Below are 16653 nucleotides of genomic sequence, written 5' to 3'. Positions count from 1 at the left end.
TGAGGTCACACTGTATCAGGGTGGGTCTTAATCCAATATGACTGGTGTACTTATACGAAGAGGAAAATTTGGTCACAGACACAGAGGGAACATGGCCACGTGAAGACAGAGACAAGGGTTGGAATTATGTTGCCACAAGCCAAGGAGTACCTGGAGCTACCAGAAGCTGAAAGGGGCACGGAAGGAGCCTCCCTAGAGGCTTGGGAGGGATTGTGACTCTGCCAACACCTTGATTTTGGACTTCGAGCCTCCAGAGCTGTGAAAAATAAATTTTTGCTGTTTTAAGCCACCCAATTATGGTACTTTGTTATGGCAGTCCTAGGAAATGAATTCAGTCATATTTAGTTAATTAGTTATTATCGGACATTGGTAAAGGCCAATTATAATATTTAGGCTTTGATCTATACTGTAAAGAAATAATTATGTTTGCTCACAGCCCAATCTCACATTCCTACATTTCATGCCTTTTCAAATATTCAGGAATTGAGCTCAAGCTCATTAGACAAAGTTCAACTCTGGACCATATGAAAAGTTTGGAACATAGAGAAGTGAATGGCATGCAATGTATTCAGAAAACATAGCTTTTTGACGTTTCAGAAAGAAAGAAATAAACAACATGTTTTCAAGGTTATACTAATTCAACTATGCCATAACTGTTCTAGAAATATGGAAGTCATTTTGCATCCCATTCTGATAACAGATCTAACAAGATTAAAATTTCTTTGTAAAATCTTATTTCTAAACAGAAACTATAGCCAATTAACATCTGTAGACTTCAATATATTAAAAATACCATTATTTAATGCTATGTAGAGAGAAATCCAAGTAAGTCTCAAATGCCTTGAAAACCTTCATTTAAAATCTTTAGTTTTTGAAAGAAGAGCTAATTTTCAATGTGTCTCCAAAGCATTCTAAAATAACTGCAGACAGCAACTGAGAGCAAAGCTAGAAATTAGCTGACCAGACGAGTGTTTGATGTGCTACCTACCACCCTTAGTCCCTGGGCAGGGGCCCGTCACTATGTCTCCAGTCTTTAGAGGACTCTGCTGTGGTCCTCCTCACAATCTGAGCATCCCTTCCTCCAGAATAAGATCCTGGTACCCAAATGCAAACCCCAAAATTTCCTGCCCAAATGGCCCTAGGCCCGCTTCCAGGACTCACATGGTTGTCTTCTCAAGGCCTCAAGGCTGTCCAAGGCCTCAAGGCTGGGTTGGTGAAGAGTGTGTGGATGAAGTTGGGACATGCCATCTGGGCTGTCCTCAAGTTCACACTCAAAGTGAGAAGTTGGGAAGGGAAGGGGTGGATCCCAGGCAGGAGACCAAGGCTTAGGTCTCCCTGTGCCACCATTTTCTGGCACAGAACAGGTTTTGGATCTGAGCGTTGTAAATTTTACTCCTGCCTTCCAGGTATATTCATCAAAGCAGGAGCACAGACTATGCTTTAACAGTTTCTAAGCTTGATTCATAATATTTATACATATACATGAAGCTCTCAATTTATTTTTGCTCCAGGTCCCAGGAATGTTAGAGGGCCTAGTGGTATTACTGAAATTTAATCACTTATTACCTGCAAAACCTTTTTAAAATGCTTGAAGCTACTTCTCAATAAACATTTGATGCATAGAAAACAGCTATTTCACATTTAACTGTCATAAAAGGAAAAATTATAATGGAAGATACTATGAGAAAAATATAATGTGATATATTTGTTGGGGGTCAAAAAGGTAAATTTGTCAGGAGTCATAGGAAATTAATAAAAACAGAACTGGATGATCTACAAAGCACAACATACTAATTAATATTAATTTAAATATCCACATTTCTGAAAAGGTCACTTCTTTTAAATATAAGTAAAATATTTTAAGTAATTATTACAGAAATTTTAAGAAATAATTTCTGTTTATAGATGATCAGAGATAGAGTCTAATTTTTCCACTCATTTTTCCTTTCCTTGCTTGAATTTTGGTATTTCCAGCCTAAAATTGGGTATATTGACTAGCAGTATATTCTTGAATGGTGCATAAATATATTAGCCATATAATAAAACAATGACAACTATCATAACAAAAAATGTCTTATAATCAAAAGATTTTTAAACCTGTGATTTCTTAATAATCAATACCACAAAATTATTGTATGAGAATTCTGAGTGATGGGTTAAAGCTGCTGACCAAAATGAGCTTTCCTATTAAAATGAACCAAAAAATAGCAAGAATCACAGTAAAATTAAATAAATGGCACATGAATCATTTTTTACATGGGTGATTTCAGAGCTCTTGCCAATTCTTATGACTTGGCTTGAGTCAATACACACCATCAGCTGTGGAAGCTAGAAATGGAGCAATAGGAATCCCAGACAAGTACATCTTTGAGTAATAAATTTCTTTGGTGATGCTCTAGCCATAATCAGCCTTCTTCCCTGCTGCAGACAAGCTACGGTGAGCTGTAGTGCTGTGTTGGTACAGAGAAGGATGGGTTTCAAATGGCAGCATACCCCTGTCAGGTTCCTCCAGGGCTGTCCATGCACGGATTAGTTCACAGCATGTCTATTACACACTTACACTTACATAGTACTGTGTCTTTTACCTGTGATACTCTAAATGTCAAATGAGTAGCACAGATGATATATGTTGTGAGTTCATAGGAAGAAAAAAATGTTGAGAGTTAGACACTAATCATATTATCTAAGTTAGAGCCCCCATTCTCATTTTTATATCTATAACTTTTGGAAATTTTAATATAGTGAGGGGTAGATTTTCAAAGTCACTGTAGGATGTGATTCAAAGCACAGGTTTTGGAATCTTATATATCAAAGAATCTAATCCCAGTGCTAAATTTTACTAACTGTGATTTAGGCGTGTTACTTTAATTCTCTAAGTCACAGTTTCCATATGTGTAAAATGGTATAAAATAAAACCTATTTTTATAGAATTGTTGTGAAGATTAAAATACATAATGTTTTAAAAATAGGTTACTAAGTAATAGAGGTTTATTTTTTACTGTAATTTTACATCTTTAGACACTGTTACAAAGTATGTTTGTATATGACAAAGCTTATTATATTTTTCCTAAGTAGACAAAATTCAGTAGCTCTCATATGCTGACTACAAAGTTTAATTTTTGCATATTTTAATTAGTTTCTGAAGGTCATCACAATTCATTTCTATTTTATTTAATTATTAGCTTCTATAATATTGGTCCAAGAAGAATCCAGTAGTGATATATAAATGGCCTATGATATTACTGAATTCTCTACTGAGTAACTGAATTTACCAGTGACTAAACTCAAATTCAGGGAGAAAATATCTTTATTATTCCTTCCAGGCCGATATAAAATGGAAAATTATAATTGAGTGGCAATTCAGCTATTATACGACAATAGATTCCAAGAACACAGACATTATGCAATAATCATCCTGGTTAATATTATGCCTTTTTAATGAAGCTCTCCATTATGGCTAGAACCCAAGAACTTCATTAAAACCACTGGTTATATTTGTGGTAGAAAGCAAAGAAGAAAGAGAGCCCTATAGCTTTCCTTTAAAGACCTGGACATTTTATTATACAGTTCTCAATTTTTATATTTCTTTTCTATGATGCTACTGTAAGCTATGACCCTTGCCACTCCCGGTGCTGCTGTATACAGCTGTCCAGGTGGTGTATTGCACAACTCCAGGAGGCTCCATGCACGTAGACTATCATGAAAAGCCCCTCAGACTTGTAAAGTTCACAATCTGCAAAACTACATGAGGTATCCCTGGCTCCCTACTTCTACTCCATAATGGACTTCTTGTATTAAAAACTAAAATTCTATGATCTCAGCTCTGAGCTAAATGAGATCAAATTTCAAGCATGGCTTGAAATTAGAATATGGCTCATCTTCAGCTTTTCTAGATAGATTCAAGTATCTGAAAATTCAGTTAGAATCACAGGTGGGTTTCATATGAGACCTTAAAGTAGCAGACATTGCTGGCTTTTGATTATACGAGATGAGAATAGAAGTAGGATTATGATTATAGCTCAGTTTATACAGCCCACTCGTGGGTGGCCCCATGAAACCAAAGAAACAAGCAGTAGAAACTATAGCAGATTCTGGAAAGGAGGAGAATAAAGCAGTGAAAAATAATATTAAAAAGTACTGTTGGTTGTGAGTACTTTATAGGTGACTTTTAGTCTTTTCCAGCATACTTCGAGGTGGGTGTTGTGGGCAACCCTGGCCTAAACTAAGAGTTCTGCCTAGGAGTCTGACATTTATTCATAAGGGAACACACTTCTGAGCCTTTGGTTTCCTCTGTCTGTCTGCCAATGACATTTAAAACATCTGTCTAGCAAACCCAACCTGGAATAGTGGACATGCATCTGTCCTTTGTAGTAGAATCACAGAGCTTTGTTGTTGTTGTTCTAATACAGCTCTGCTTAAAGTTTTCATTTCTAACCCCAGATGGAATTCTGACTCTGAGACTAGAATGGGAACAGAAGCCAGAATCATTTGCGGAGAATCAAACATTCCTGCATTTGAACATTTTCTTTGTCTTAAGGAGTGCAATTTAACCCCAGGTGCATCAAATTAAAGTTGTGTATGCAACACAACTTTATAGTAAGTCTTCCTCAAGTACGAATGAATGTATGTTGAGTAAACATCCCCTAAAGATCCCATTAAAATGTAAACATGAAAGAATGAGCAATACAGCTGTGGTCTTACCATTTGCCTTGTGCTGTACATCTGGCGGAAGCTGGTCAAGAGCATACCACTGATAGTCTGGCTGTGTGGAACCATAAAACATTATTACAGCAATATGGACTTCAAACAAAACATACAGGCACATTAAAAATATAATTATGCTATGTGGTTTTTATTAAGCAGCCAACACAAAAGTAATTTCTATCCAAACCTGTGGCCAATCTTGCTCGTCCGTCTTACCTCCCACATCAGTACCACCATCTCTCCCTACCCCCTCCTAAATTCACTGCACGTTTGGCCAGAATTTCTACTACTTTGGGATTGTGGCATGTTTGCTTTTTTTTCTTTTTTTTGGAAACAGATGTGTTTTGGATATCTGCAGAAGTATAAACGCTTTTGTAAAACTTACTATAGCCCATAAATAAAACAAAGCAATTTACTATCAACAAATAGTCTTTATAAAACCCTTACACTGGAGGCAATGAGAAGGCCAGGAAAAAAAATACAGGTTTAGTTTTTCTAGTGGTTGAAGGAAGAAATCTAAGCTATTAAATGGAGACATGGTGTATAGAAATTGAGGATGGTGAAGCAGAATAAATCTTTCCCTTCGTACCGTTCCTTGGCAGAACCTATTCTCTAAATTGTACAGATAGTTTAGACTAGACAGACCAGATTTTTCTCTTGGGATTTTCTCCTAGGTTTACACAAGTTAAGAACAGCTAGATATTGAATATCAGGGAACACCTGAAACAAATTGCATTGAATAAATAATAAGCAATAGACCTAAATTGTCAAGATAGCTCCAAGGCCGGCATCTTTGTATTTAACCCTTTGGAATAAAGCAAACTCAGCTTTACCTGCCCACAAAGTAAGTCTGTCTCCCCACTCCAAATGATCACTCCTGCCTCTCACTTCCCCATAAGATATAGAAAATGGAGACCTTTTGTTCTATTATTCAATTATCTCCTAAAAATAACTCAAGGAAAATATCTCTGACAATGAGCCAACAGGGAGCATTTACAAGGCTGCCAGACCACTTAAAAGTAGCCTAAAAGTTCAATTATCTGACAAGACACTGAGAAATGCTGCTTTTAGTACAATCCAACCCCATTTTACCCCTACTCAGACACCTAGGTTCTTGGCTTCTTTCGGCCCATGAAAAAGCTAGAAGAGGAAATGAGATCACCTCTGTTTTTTATCTTCTCGTTTATTTTTAGATGTCTCAAATAACACGTAGGATAAGTGACGTAAGCCTCAGTTTTATATTCCAGGAGAGATGCCAAAAGAAGGTAAATATACTGTAATTTTACCAACATTATTGCATATGATTTAACTCAGGCTTAGATACAAAATATTTTAAAATTGACTCTGAGGGTTTTGTTGTAAATTCTACTGTTTATACTAAGATTTTGTTCAGTCGACTACTGCTTGAAAATGTAGGCCATTATGCATGGCTTGGAATCCTTTTTCAAATATAGACCTTTATTTGGTGATAATTTTATGTGATCTGGACTGCTGTGCCTCTTCTAATTGACAGGAAAGTTTGATTCACTACTATAAGTAGGTCAATTCCTTCCTTCTTTCCATAAATAAAGATTTGACAAAACAGTCACTTTTATTCCTAGATAAACATAAATGACTCATTGGTTTTATGGTTTACCTTTCTCAAGAATATTTCTCTAATTCCCCAGCAATAAGAGCTAACTTCTAGGTAAATTTCCATCTCTTTGGTTCCCACAGTCTTAGTTTTTGTCTACATCTTTAAAAAAATATATATAAGAAATGAGAATCATGTTTAAAGATTCCCAGAAATGCTTCTGGTAAAGACTGAAAAGTAGCAAAAGAGATAAAATAAAAAATAAAAAAAAAATAAATAATTTTTTTAAAAAAGGAAATGGGGGAGGGAGAGACAGAACCAGTGACTGCCAACAACATGAAAGAACAAAATTCTCAGCAGTATGCTGTGTCATACCAGGATGAAATAAGAGATGCTCATTTGCTCATTAAATCCCGACAAGCTTCTGCCACCCAAAGAATCACATCTTCTCCCTTGAGAAAATGGCTTTGGGTCACACTCAAATGCAAAAGTAGGAAAGTTTTCAGGCAACTAAGAGGCTCATATTCTCTATAAGCTCTTTGCTAGGAAAATCCCAGTTAAAGTCTCAGATTTTTTGCATAATTAGAAACACAGCTAATAAAAACCAAGGGGTATAGGGAGTTGTCTGAGAAAATCCAAAATGCTGAAGAATGCATAATTTTTTTTCCTGGATAAAGATTCTATCTATGTAGGGAAAATAGACCGTAGAGGCAAGCATCTGAGTCATGGATCATGGAGGTGGGTGGAATACTGCTACTGAGAAGGAAAAGAAGGGTACTTTGGGTCTAACTTGCTCAGATATACTGTCCAAATCAATTCCACTCACAAATAATTGCTCAACTGTTCATTTCATTTTGCCTGGGTAGACACAGCCATGGAGAACAACTTAAGTGGGTCACTTTTTCTTGGATCCTTTAAGAAAATCCTTTCAATTGACAAATGTCAAAAACTATTTTGCACATATGTAGCAATATATATATAGTAGTTTAATATAAGTCTACAATGGGAAAAAAAGCATTTCATTTGTTTTGCTATATCCACTTTGCTTTTCTTCATACAGGAAAATGTCCTTTGGGTGGAATCAGGTATGCCAATTGAAAATGACCCATATCAGATGTTATAGGTTTCATTTGTTTTGCTATATCCACTTTGCTTTTCTTCATACAGGAAAATGTCCTTTGGGTGGAGTCAGGTATGCCAATTGAAAATGACCCATATCAGATGTTATAGGGTTGTTTGAGGAATTATAGCTCTATTTGGTACCTTCCAGTCAATTTATTCATATCTATGTGTCCTGGGGACTCACTGTCCCAAAGATGATTATAATGTATGTTTACCACTCACTGAAACTTTATGAATTAGATACTGAGAAAAAAAGTGGCTCTTTCTGTAACCAATATTATGTGCCAAAATTCCAGAGGTACACATAATTTTTACCAAAAGAGGATACTAAGCATGTATTGAAATGGGAACTCTTACTTACCGTGTGCTCCTGTTGATCCTGCACAGCCCGAAGGCCTGTTGTTACCTGTGCATCCCGCAGGGGGAAAACCAAGTTGCAGTGGCAGGTTGGAAAACACATCTGGGGAGAATAATGATGTCAGTTCTCTGGCAGTGGCTGAAATTGGGGAGTCACATTGACACTTGCTTTACACAACAAGGTTTGGCTTGAATCTTAAAGTTTAGCTTAATCTGGCATAATTCTAACTCAAAATAGTAAATATGTCAACACAGACTCAGCTTCATGTTACATTCTCATCAGGAATGCACCAAGGTTCCAATTTCTCTACATCCTCACCAACACTTGTTATTTTCTGTTTTTTTGTGCTTTTTAAAAAAATAGCCAACCTAATGGGTGTGATCATTTATTTTTACACATGCGTTCATTATACTAACAGTCTTTTTTAATGATGAAACTTAAAAATAGAAAACTTGAAGAATGAGGCAAATATTATATAATCTATATTTTAAAATAAATTTTATATATTGTTTCTTTTTTGTCCTTTTTGAGACCGGCCGCACCGTGCTCAGCCAGTGAGTGCTGTGAGCACACCGGTCATCCCTATATAGGATCTGAACCTGTGGCGGGGGCGCTGCTGCCCTCCCAGTGCCTCACTCTCCCGAGTGTGCCACGGGCTCGGCCCTATATATTGTTTCTTAGGAAAAAAGAAATACAGATTCAGGACTGATACAGATGAGGCTTCCAGGCCAAATTTTGCCTAAGGCAGAACTTTATAGTGTGCCTATGGCTATATAGTCACATGCCACAAAATGATGTTTCAGTCAACAATAAACTGCATATACAATGGTGGTTGGAGCAGTAGGCATACCATATAGCCTGGGTGTGTAGTAGGCTATACCATCTAGGTTTGTGTAAGTACATGCTATGATGTTCACACGATGACAAAATCATTTCTCACAAAGTATCCCCATTGTTAAATGACACATGACTGCAGTTATTTCTCTATTTGGAAGAAATTAGAAACATATGTTAAGTATATACAGTTAACTTCATGTTTCTGAGTTAACTTTGTGGAGGATCTTCACTGAAGAAAAATCATCCATTAAGCCATAAAATAAGTTTTCTTAAATTGCATGGGACATGACTAAGACTTAGGGAGGAAATTAGGAATTAAAAGATATAATATTCATTCTTTAAGGCTACTAGAGAACCACTGGGATATGCTTCAATACCCAAGAAGACATTCTATTTTCTCAAAAGAGGCAGTCTTTGATGTAGTTGTCCAGTGCAAATTGTGCAAGCAATTGCAAGAAATACGAAGGATATGTATTTCCCAGGTGTTTGTGGGTCTGGGAAGAAATCTCCATTTGAGTGAATACACACTAAGGCTTGCACTACTGGTGATAAGCCCTGTAAGCATCTGTTTTTCATGAATGTTAGGGTTGAAGGGCCTTGTGGTTCTTAAGCACTATCTATCTATGGACATTTTAGTTGATAATGAAAAGCATGAGCTGTTCTAGGCCATATGTAGCAGAGCTTGAATATGTCTTTAACAGGGACCATGAGAAATGCTGTATGTGGGAATAAATGTGTGGGTGAAACTTAAAGTTGCCATTTCCACCATGACAAAAAGTATGGATCAACATACCTGTTTTAATTGCTTTTCTAGTTTTTCTTTCTCCATCTGACAAGTTTTTATCTATGGACAAAACAAAGGCATTGTTTTTTATGAAGAAGAATTCAAATTGTTAGTTTCAAAGCTACTCTTGACCCAGCTGGCAGTGACCTACTCAGAAGCCCAAGGGATGAGGCACCAATAGCAGTAATGCCAAAGAAAACAGTCATGTTTTGTTTTTACAGACATACATTGATTCTATCTTGATATTCTCAAATGAAGTTTGGAAAGTTGGATGATTTTAAATCGTTATTCTTATTTGTTGAGGCCATTACAATTCTCAGTTGTAGGTCGGATCTATTTAGATATAGAAAAAGAAACAGTTTCCATTGCTTACTGAATGAAATTGGAACTGGTCAGCCTGACATTCAAAGTCTTCCACAATTAATCTTAGAAGTTATATATGCACTTAATACGTGCCTGGACAACGTGGCACTAAATAGATCATGAAAAAGACACTCTTTACAGTATGAGAGCTGAAACAAGAAGGCAGAGTGTCACCCTGTTCAACCTCAGCTGGGAATGTGTGTGACAGGTGACTCAAGTTTCCCGAGCTGCTCATGTTCTTGAATGAACCGTGAAAGCACCACCAAGTATTAATTTTGGGATGACAAATACATTTTAGGGAGTAGGCAAATTCACAAATATGGAATTTGCAAATGATGAAAATAGACTGTATATGTCTCTTTCACTATACTGTTAGTGTTTAACAGTAAAGACCAGTTTTTTATTCCCTCTCAGCATATAGCAGAATGCCTTGCAGAAAGAAAACATCAAAATTTGATTACAAGGAACTGAAAGTAGTGCACCAGTTGTACAATTAAATGAAACTGTTAAACATGCCCCTTCTCATAGACTATAATAATTTATAAAATACCTTTGAGCCATGACTTGAGCTAGGTGATTTTACAATGGTTTTCTTCTCTGAGAATAACTGTGTGAAGTTATGGGTGGGTGTCATTATCCATATTTTACAGGTGAGCATATTAATAAAGGTTAGGTAACTTATTTTTAGAGACAGAGGTTTTGGAATTATTATTATTATTATTATTATTATTATTTTTTTTTAAAGATGACCGGTAAGGGGATCTTAACCCTCAACTTGGTGTTGTCAGCACCATGCTCAGCCAGTGAGCGAACCGGCCATCCCTATATGGGATCCGAACCTGGGGCCTTGGTGTTATCAGCACCACACTCTCCCGAGTGAGCCACGGCCGGCCCGAGGTTTTGGAATTATAAGAAACATTTTACAGATAAAGAAAGGGAAGCAGAGAAAACTTAAATAGTTTGCTCAAGGTCATCACCAGTCGAGCATCAGAGTAGGCAGGAATACCAGATCCTTTTTCGTAAATTCCTTCCACTCTACTTATCTTTCACTTTACCACATTGCCTATTTTACCATTACCATTGGCCTAAAACATCCTGAGTGATAGAATGGATACATTCTGGTATGTAAGCAACTAGTGCCAGAATGATTTGACCTAAAAATTCATTTTAAAGTCCATTTGGACAACAAATAATATGCTATTCAACTAAGGTAATGCCAATTGTCTTTATTATATCATGCCATTTAATCTGCTGTTAATACATTTAACATATATCACCAAACCATCTACTACGTCTCTTTGTAAATTTTATCATCTTTTTACTAGAGAGAATAAGACTTTTGAAAATTAAATGATTGGGTATCATTATTTTAAAGAAAATTTTTTATAGTTTTAAGATGTCACTTAGATATTATTAAGATTGTCCCTTAGTTTATAAGAACAATTATACTATACTATATTTAGATAATACGTTTATTATCTGATATCAATCAAAAATTACACTAGAGATGACACAGAAAATGACTTGCAGATTATAGTCTATAGTGTTAAGTAGATGGATATACATTCCTGGCCAGACTGAAAAGTTCTGTAATGGCAAGGATATTAACAATGCTAGACACCAATTTATCACCAATATGAACTTAATATAGTAGAATAAATAAAATTAAAATATGGCAGGAAGTAAAATAATTTGTTCAGTGACAACTTAAAAGAAAATTAAGGCAACTTTGAATGTAATAATAAATGAAAATTGAAAGAGTAATTTCTTCATCAAGAGTAATCAGAACATTTTCTCACCCATTGTTATATAAATTATCTATTAGCTCACATAAATTTTTTTCAGGAAATCATTTAATTACATTTTACCACTATTTCATCTCTTCTAATTTCTGGAGAGGAAATTATTCTGCCAAATATTTTTTCCATATAAAATTAGAAACTTCAAGTTGATCCCTGAAAAAATGTCAGAGATGAAATTAAATTCTCATCTACTTTGTATTTGGAAGAAGAGGATGAATAATAGTTTAAAATTTGAAGCTAAAGAGCTGCCACAGCATGTCCCACAACAATTTCCTATTTATTGAAAAGCATTGCATGATTTTGCAAATTAAAAATGTTGTGGTTCATTTTATTTTCTTAAGCCAAAATTGTGTTAGCCTCATTAACATCAGTGTTTATCCATCATGGCAACTTCCTGAGTCCATTCTAATCTATTCTATTACTCTTAATTTTATTGTGTTTACAGTTAACATATTCTATTTCATTAAACTGGTGACCATTGTCTGGCTTTCTTGAAAGTGCTCCAGTTACATTAAATCTGGGAACCTACCAAATAAAATCCTCGGTTCCACTAGACATATTAATGGCATTTAGAAACATGTATGTTTTTGGAAGACAAGAGCATTCCAACACAGTTCTTCAAAGAAAATGCCAAGAATTTAGGAACCACTTCACTTTGAGTACTAGACAGTTCAACTCCCATTCTACCAAGATAAATATTATGAGAAAAAGATCAAAAGAACTGTATTTTATAAAAGACTTTGGAATCCAATTGCTTGAGTAATTCCTTAATATACTTAAGTTAAAAGAAATTTCCAGTCATTTTCGTCTCCTTACAAGATTGTTTAAGAATGATTTCATCCCAGGTGCTGACCTTTCAAAAAAGCCAATGTCAATTAACAGAAGTTAAAAAGTCTTGAATTTTTTTAACATAACAAAGTATAAAATAAAATAACATGCACGTGTGTTGGCAAAGATTATTATTATTATTTTTTATTTGTACCTGAGAATTTAGCCTGTTCAACTGGGACTGAGAAGTTTGATTAATTTGCTGTAGCTCCTCTTTCTCTTGATTAAGTCTTTCTCGATCCGATCGCTCCTTTTTGAAGTCTTCTTCGTATATTTGCACCTAGGAAACATTAACTTGCTGTCACTGTTTGCTTTCTTTTCTCTTAAGCTATTTAAGTGATTTCAGAAAAGGTACTATGTGGGTCTTTCCAATCCCCTCTTTGCATGAATATTTCTTCATGATGGGAAAGAGAAATAGATATGACTGTAATTTTATCTTTCACTTTGTTCAGATGGACAGTTCTCAACTTTTTCCTCCTTGAGCATGTATCAGGAATTCAGAAGTAAAGTAACAATGTGTATAGGTTTTCCCCCTCAGCTGTTTTTCTGCTGCATACTGTATTACTGTGAAGAAGCCTCTCAACTAGTGTTAAGTGTTAACTGTTTTGGAGCAGGTCATCCATTCCCAACACAAGGGCTTTGATCTATGAATACTGTTTGAAGTTCTAAGACAGTTTACTGACAATAGCTGCTTGAATTTCTAAAAGACAGTTTATTGACAATAGCTGAGTGAAGCTACTAAATACTGACATGCCAAAGTTTTCAAATATAAATTATAAGTTGACTACATTAAGAAATGAAAGCTGATGTATGTGGAAAAGCAAAGCACACTTGCTAATAGGTATTCACAAGTTTTGGCCTTTATAAATAATTTTGGGGTATATCATAAAAAAGAAACATGTTGATATTTTAGTGGAATGCTTCTTTAAAGTCACTACAAATATTTCGGAAAAGTGACCAAACTAAAAAGAAAAACAGATTTCATTATTGTTGTTGCTTGTAAATGCCATAGTGTTGATGATGGCTTGGAGACTAGCATATAAAACTGAAAATAAATGAAACCTAGTGAATGCAGCAAAAGAATTCCTCTAAGATCATGATTTAAATTACTACTTATATTGGAACCTAGTAGTTAGATTTTTGTCTAACACTAATGCACATTGTGCCTTCATCAGTGCAACAAATTTTAAGTCAATAATAATAGAATAAAATGCAATAGGCAAGATAAGAAATTAAATATTTTATATAGACCTAAATGATTTTAAGAATTTGTTTTTTTGAGATTTTTAAGGCTTTATTCACCAGAAACATTGCAAGGAAACTACATCTAGCCAATCAGACATTTTGATTTTTTTTTTTTTTGGTTGAGAACTGAGGTTTAATTCAAACACAGTTAAACTAATGCTCTGTAAGCAATCACCGGTGGCATTTTAAATAGGAAAAGCCTATCTGATTAGAACTCAACACTCTGGCAATATCACTTTAGATAGGTAGGAGACAAGATTCTAACTCAATTTCTTTGTGCATTTAAACCTTTTAGTGGCACTTGATGATGCAATGATTTGGGGTGCCCAATTAGAAACATGCACACTTAGAATGTGTGTGCAAAAAGTCAGCAATACAGTCACCCCAAAACTAAGGAGATGGATTTTGGCCTACCCTTGGGGATTATGGAGAAAAGAATACCTGTCGCTGTCTGTATCATTGCTATAAACTCCATGTCTAAGAGTGACTTTCTTGCACGTGGTGTACATTATATACGAGCATGGAGGATGATTCAAGTATTTGAACATAAGCAGTGCTTTTTATTTTTTCCCAAAGGAATCCTGGCTAGCACCAACAGTACATTAGGGGTTGAGAATTTGGCAGAGCTTTGACACTCTATTACCCTTATTCTCTTCGTGGGCTTATTTTTAAGCTGTGTATATGATACCGAATGTAATGAAGCAGACCATTCAAATGGGAAGAGAAAATCAACTTTACCATCAAGCGCTATGAATTTTTTAGATCTGTTTACAGATAGGCTACTTTATATGAAATAATAGCAATAAGGAAAATTAAAATAATAACACAACTGATCAATTTTTCCATGTATTGCATCAAGAATCCTTGTAACTGGCAACAGCTCAGAGCAAAAACAGTCAACAAATTATACCTAGGGACATCAGAAAGATAATACTTTTCAACCCTGTGTTCTAGGACGCTCTCCTCCCCACCGCTATTACTGACAATGTGTGCTTCAGGGATTGGGATTTCTATATATATCCTGTATTTATCTATTGCCAGCTTTTTACCTACATTCGTTTATTTGAACTCTCAAGGAAAAGAGATGTGATATGCGTGGTTGGCCCTTGAACTAAGCAAACTCCAGCTGGTTGAACTAAATTTAAATGCAAGTAGTCTAGGCAGTGCTATAACCGCAAAGCCCTGTGCTGATGGTACAAGCAGAAGCTGTAGAGAGTGCACCCAGTCGTGCTGTCCACCTGGCAATTGTGAGTGAGGCTGGGTGAGTGGGCAGGAGGAAGCTGTTGTGCATCAGTAAATGGCTAGCTGGGGCCATCCATATGTAGGAGTAGCTCAGCAGACCTGGCTCTTTAATGCTTATAATCAGTGCAAAGTACTCTCTTTAAAACTGCCCTTATTGTTCAAAGGCCTGGAGGTCAGCAGCTGTGGAATCACACCCTGGCTACTACCTTTTACTGAAAATGTCCAGAGTTTAGGTTAACAGTGTTTTCAGAAGTAATCATGTCTACAAAAACTCTCTAGACCCAATGTTAATAGAATTCCACCCAAAGGTAAATTAGTATGGCTCTCTTCTAACTGTGATTTTGAACAAGCCATTTAACCATCTAAAACTCAGTGTCCTCTTTTACAAAGTGTGCAAGTGAACTAGCTGATCTATATTCTCCCTATCAAGCTTTAAAATTAGATAATTCTAGTTAAAATAAATACAAAAGGATTTCATATATTTTGTACAGCAAACCATCCAAAAACATCCAAAGAGGGCCGGCCCGGTGGTGCACTGGATAAGTGCGCCGCTTGGGAAGCGCGGCAGCGCTCCCGCCCGAGGGTTTGGATCCCGCATGCAGACCGGTTCCCGCTCACTGGCTGAGCGAGGTGCAGGCGCAACACTGAGGGTTGCAATCCCGTTGCCGGTCCCCGGTCCGGTACGGGGGCAACACTGAGGGTTGCGATCCGTTGCCGGACACGGAAAAAAAAAAAAAAAAAAAAAAAAAAAAAAAAAAAAAAAAAACATCCAAAGAAGCATGAACAACTGGCCTGTGTTCTCCACATGATCACACACTCCCAGCTTCTCACCTGCTGTTTGAGAACTTCCATTTCTGTTCTCATCTCCTCATGGCTGCACTCCACTTTACACCTCCCCCAACAGTCCTCAGAAAATGAAGAACACTCGATTTTCAGGGCATCCTGAAGAGCCTGTGTTATAAGATAAGCACACTGTTGATCTGAGATTTACCACATTGTATAAATTCCCCTATGACTGTTACAATCGTAAATGAACCCACAAGGCAGAATTTCATTTCTAGTGCTGCTTACATGACTGAATAACTTTCTTCTTTCTAGTTTTCTGCATATATGTTTTTTCTTTCTTTTTTTTTTTAGGATCTCTGACTTTTCTCCATGATGATGCTTATGTTACTCATCCCCCATTATTATTTAGGGGGCCTTGATGTTGAACCCCCCTCCAGCCAAATATGAAAGAAAAACAAACATGAGTAATTCAAAAAGTTCATGGAAAGATTTGTATTATCTTTTAATTCTATTTTTCCATGGATTTTTTTGAAGTACTTGTATCTACAGCCTTTCTCAAAATTATTTGCTCCAATCATTTTAGGGAGTATCGGAGGTAGCAAAACACACCCATCCCTGGACCCTGCCCAGAGATTCTGAATCAGTAGATCTGAGGGTAGAGTCTAAGAGTCTGCATTTCTCAAAAGCTGATGTTGCTGGTCCCAGATGACGTTTTGAGTAATATTCTCTTACATAGCCATACCATGGCCCCCAGCAGGAGAAAGGGAAATCCACAGAAATGCGAGCCCATACAGGCTCGCTATCTGTTAGATCTGTTGTGCGGCTCTTCTGCTCAGTCCTCCTTCAGCACGTCATGCTCTGGCCTAGCCACTTTCATATTTATTCTCCATTGAAACATCTACTAACTCACTACAGGGTGGAGAAAGTGCTCTAATTTCTTTTTTTTTTTTTTTCCTTTTTGTCTTTTTTCGTGACTGGCAACGGATCGCAACCCTCAGTGTCGCGCCCG

General features: G+C 36.3%; 1 protein-coding gene across 1 annotated transcript in view; it reads right to left on the bottom strand.

The window, feature by feature from the left end:
• TNIP3 (TNFAIP3 interacting protein 3) overlaps positions 1-16653 on the bottom strand; it is a 164241-nt gene that overhangs the window by 67853 nt on the left and 79735 nt on the right. The window contains exons 8-12 of the mRNA XM_008585167.1: positions 15690-15809; positions 12526-12651; positions 9388-9438; positions 7761-7859; positions 4702-4762 (exon numbers count right to left, since the gene is read on the bottom strand). Coding sequence (XP_008583389.1) covers positions 4702-4762; positions 7761-7859; positions 9388-9438; positions 12526-12651; positions 15690-15809 — 457 coding nt within the window. The remainder of the gene's footprint in view (positions 1-4701; positions 4763-7760; positions 7860-9387; positions 9439-12525; positions 12652-15689; positions 15810-16653) is intronic.

The sequence above is a fragment of the Galeopterus variegatus genome, unplaced genomic scaffold (assembly GCF_000696425.1).
Source record: "Galeopterus variegatus unplaced genomic scaffold, G_variegatus-3.0.2 Scaffold3475, whole genome shotgun sequence".
In the NCBI taxonomy this organism is placed as follows: Eukaryota; Metazoa; Chordata; class Mammalia; order Dermoptera; family Cynocephalidae; genus Galeopterus; species Galeopterus variegatus.
The sequence above is the reverse complement of the archived record's forward strand: the minus strand, read 5'-3'. Positions and strand labels throughout refer to the sequence as shown.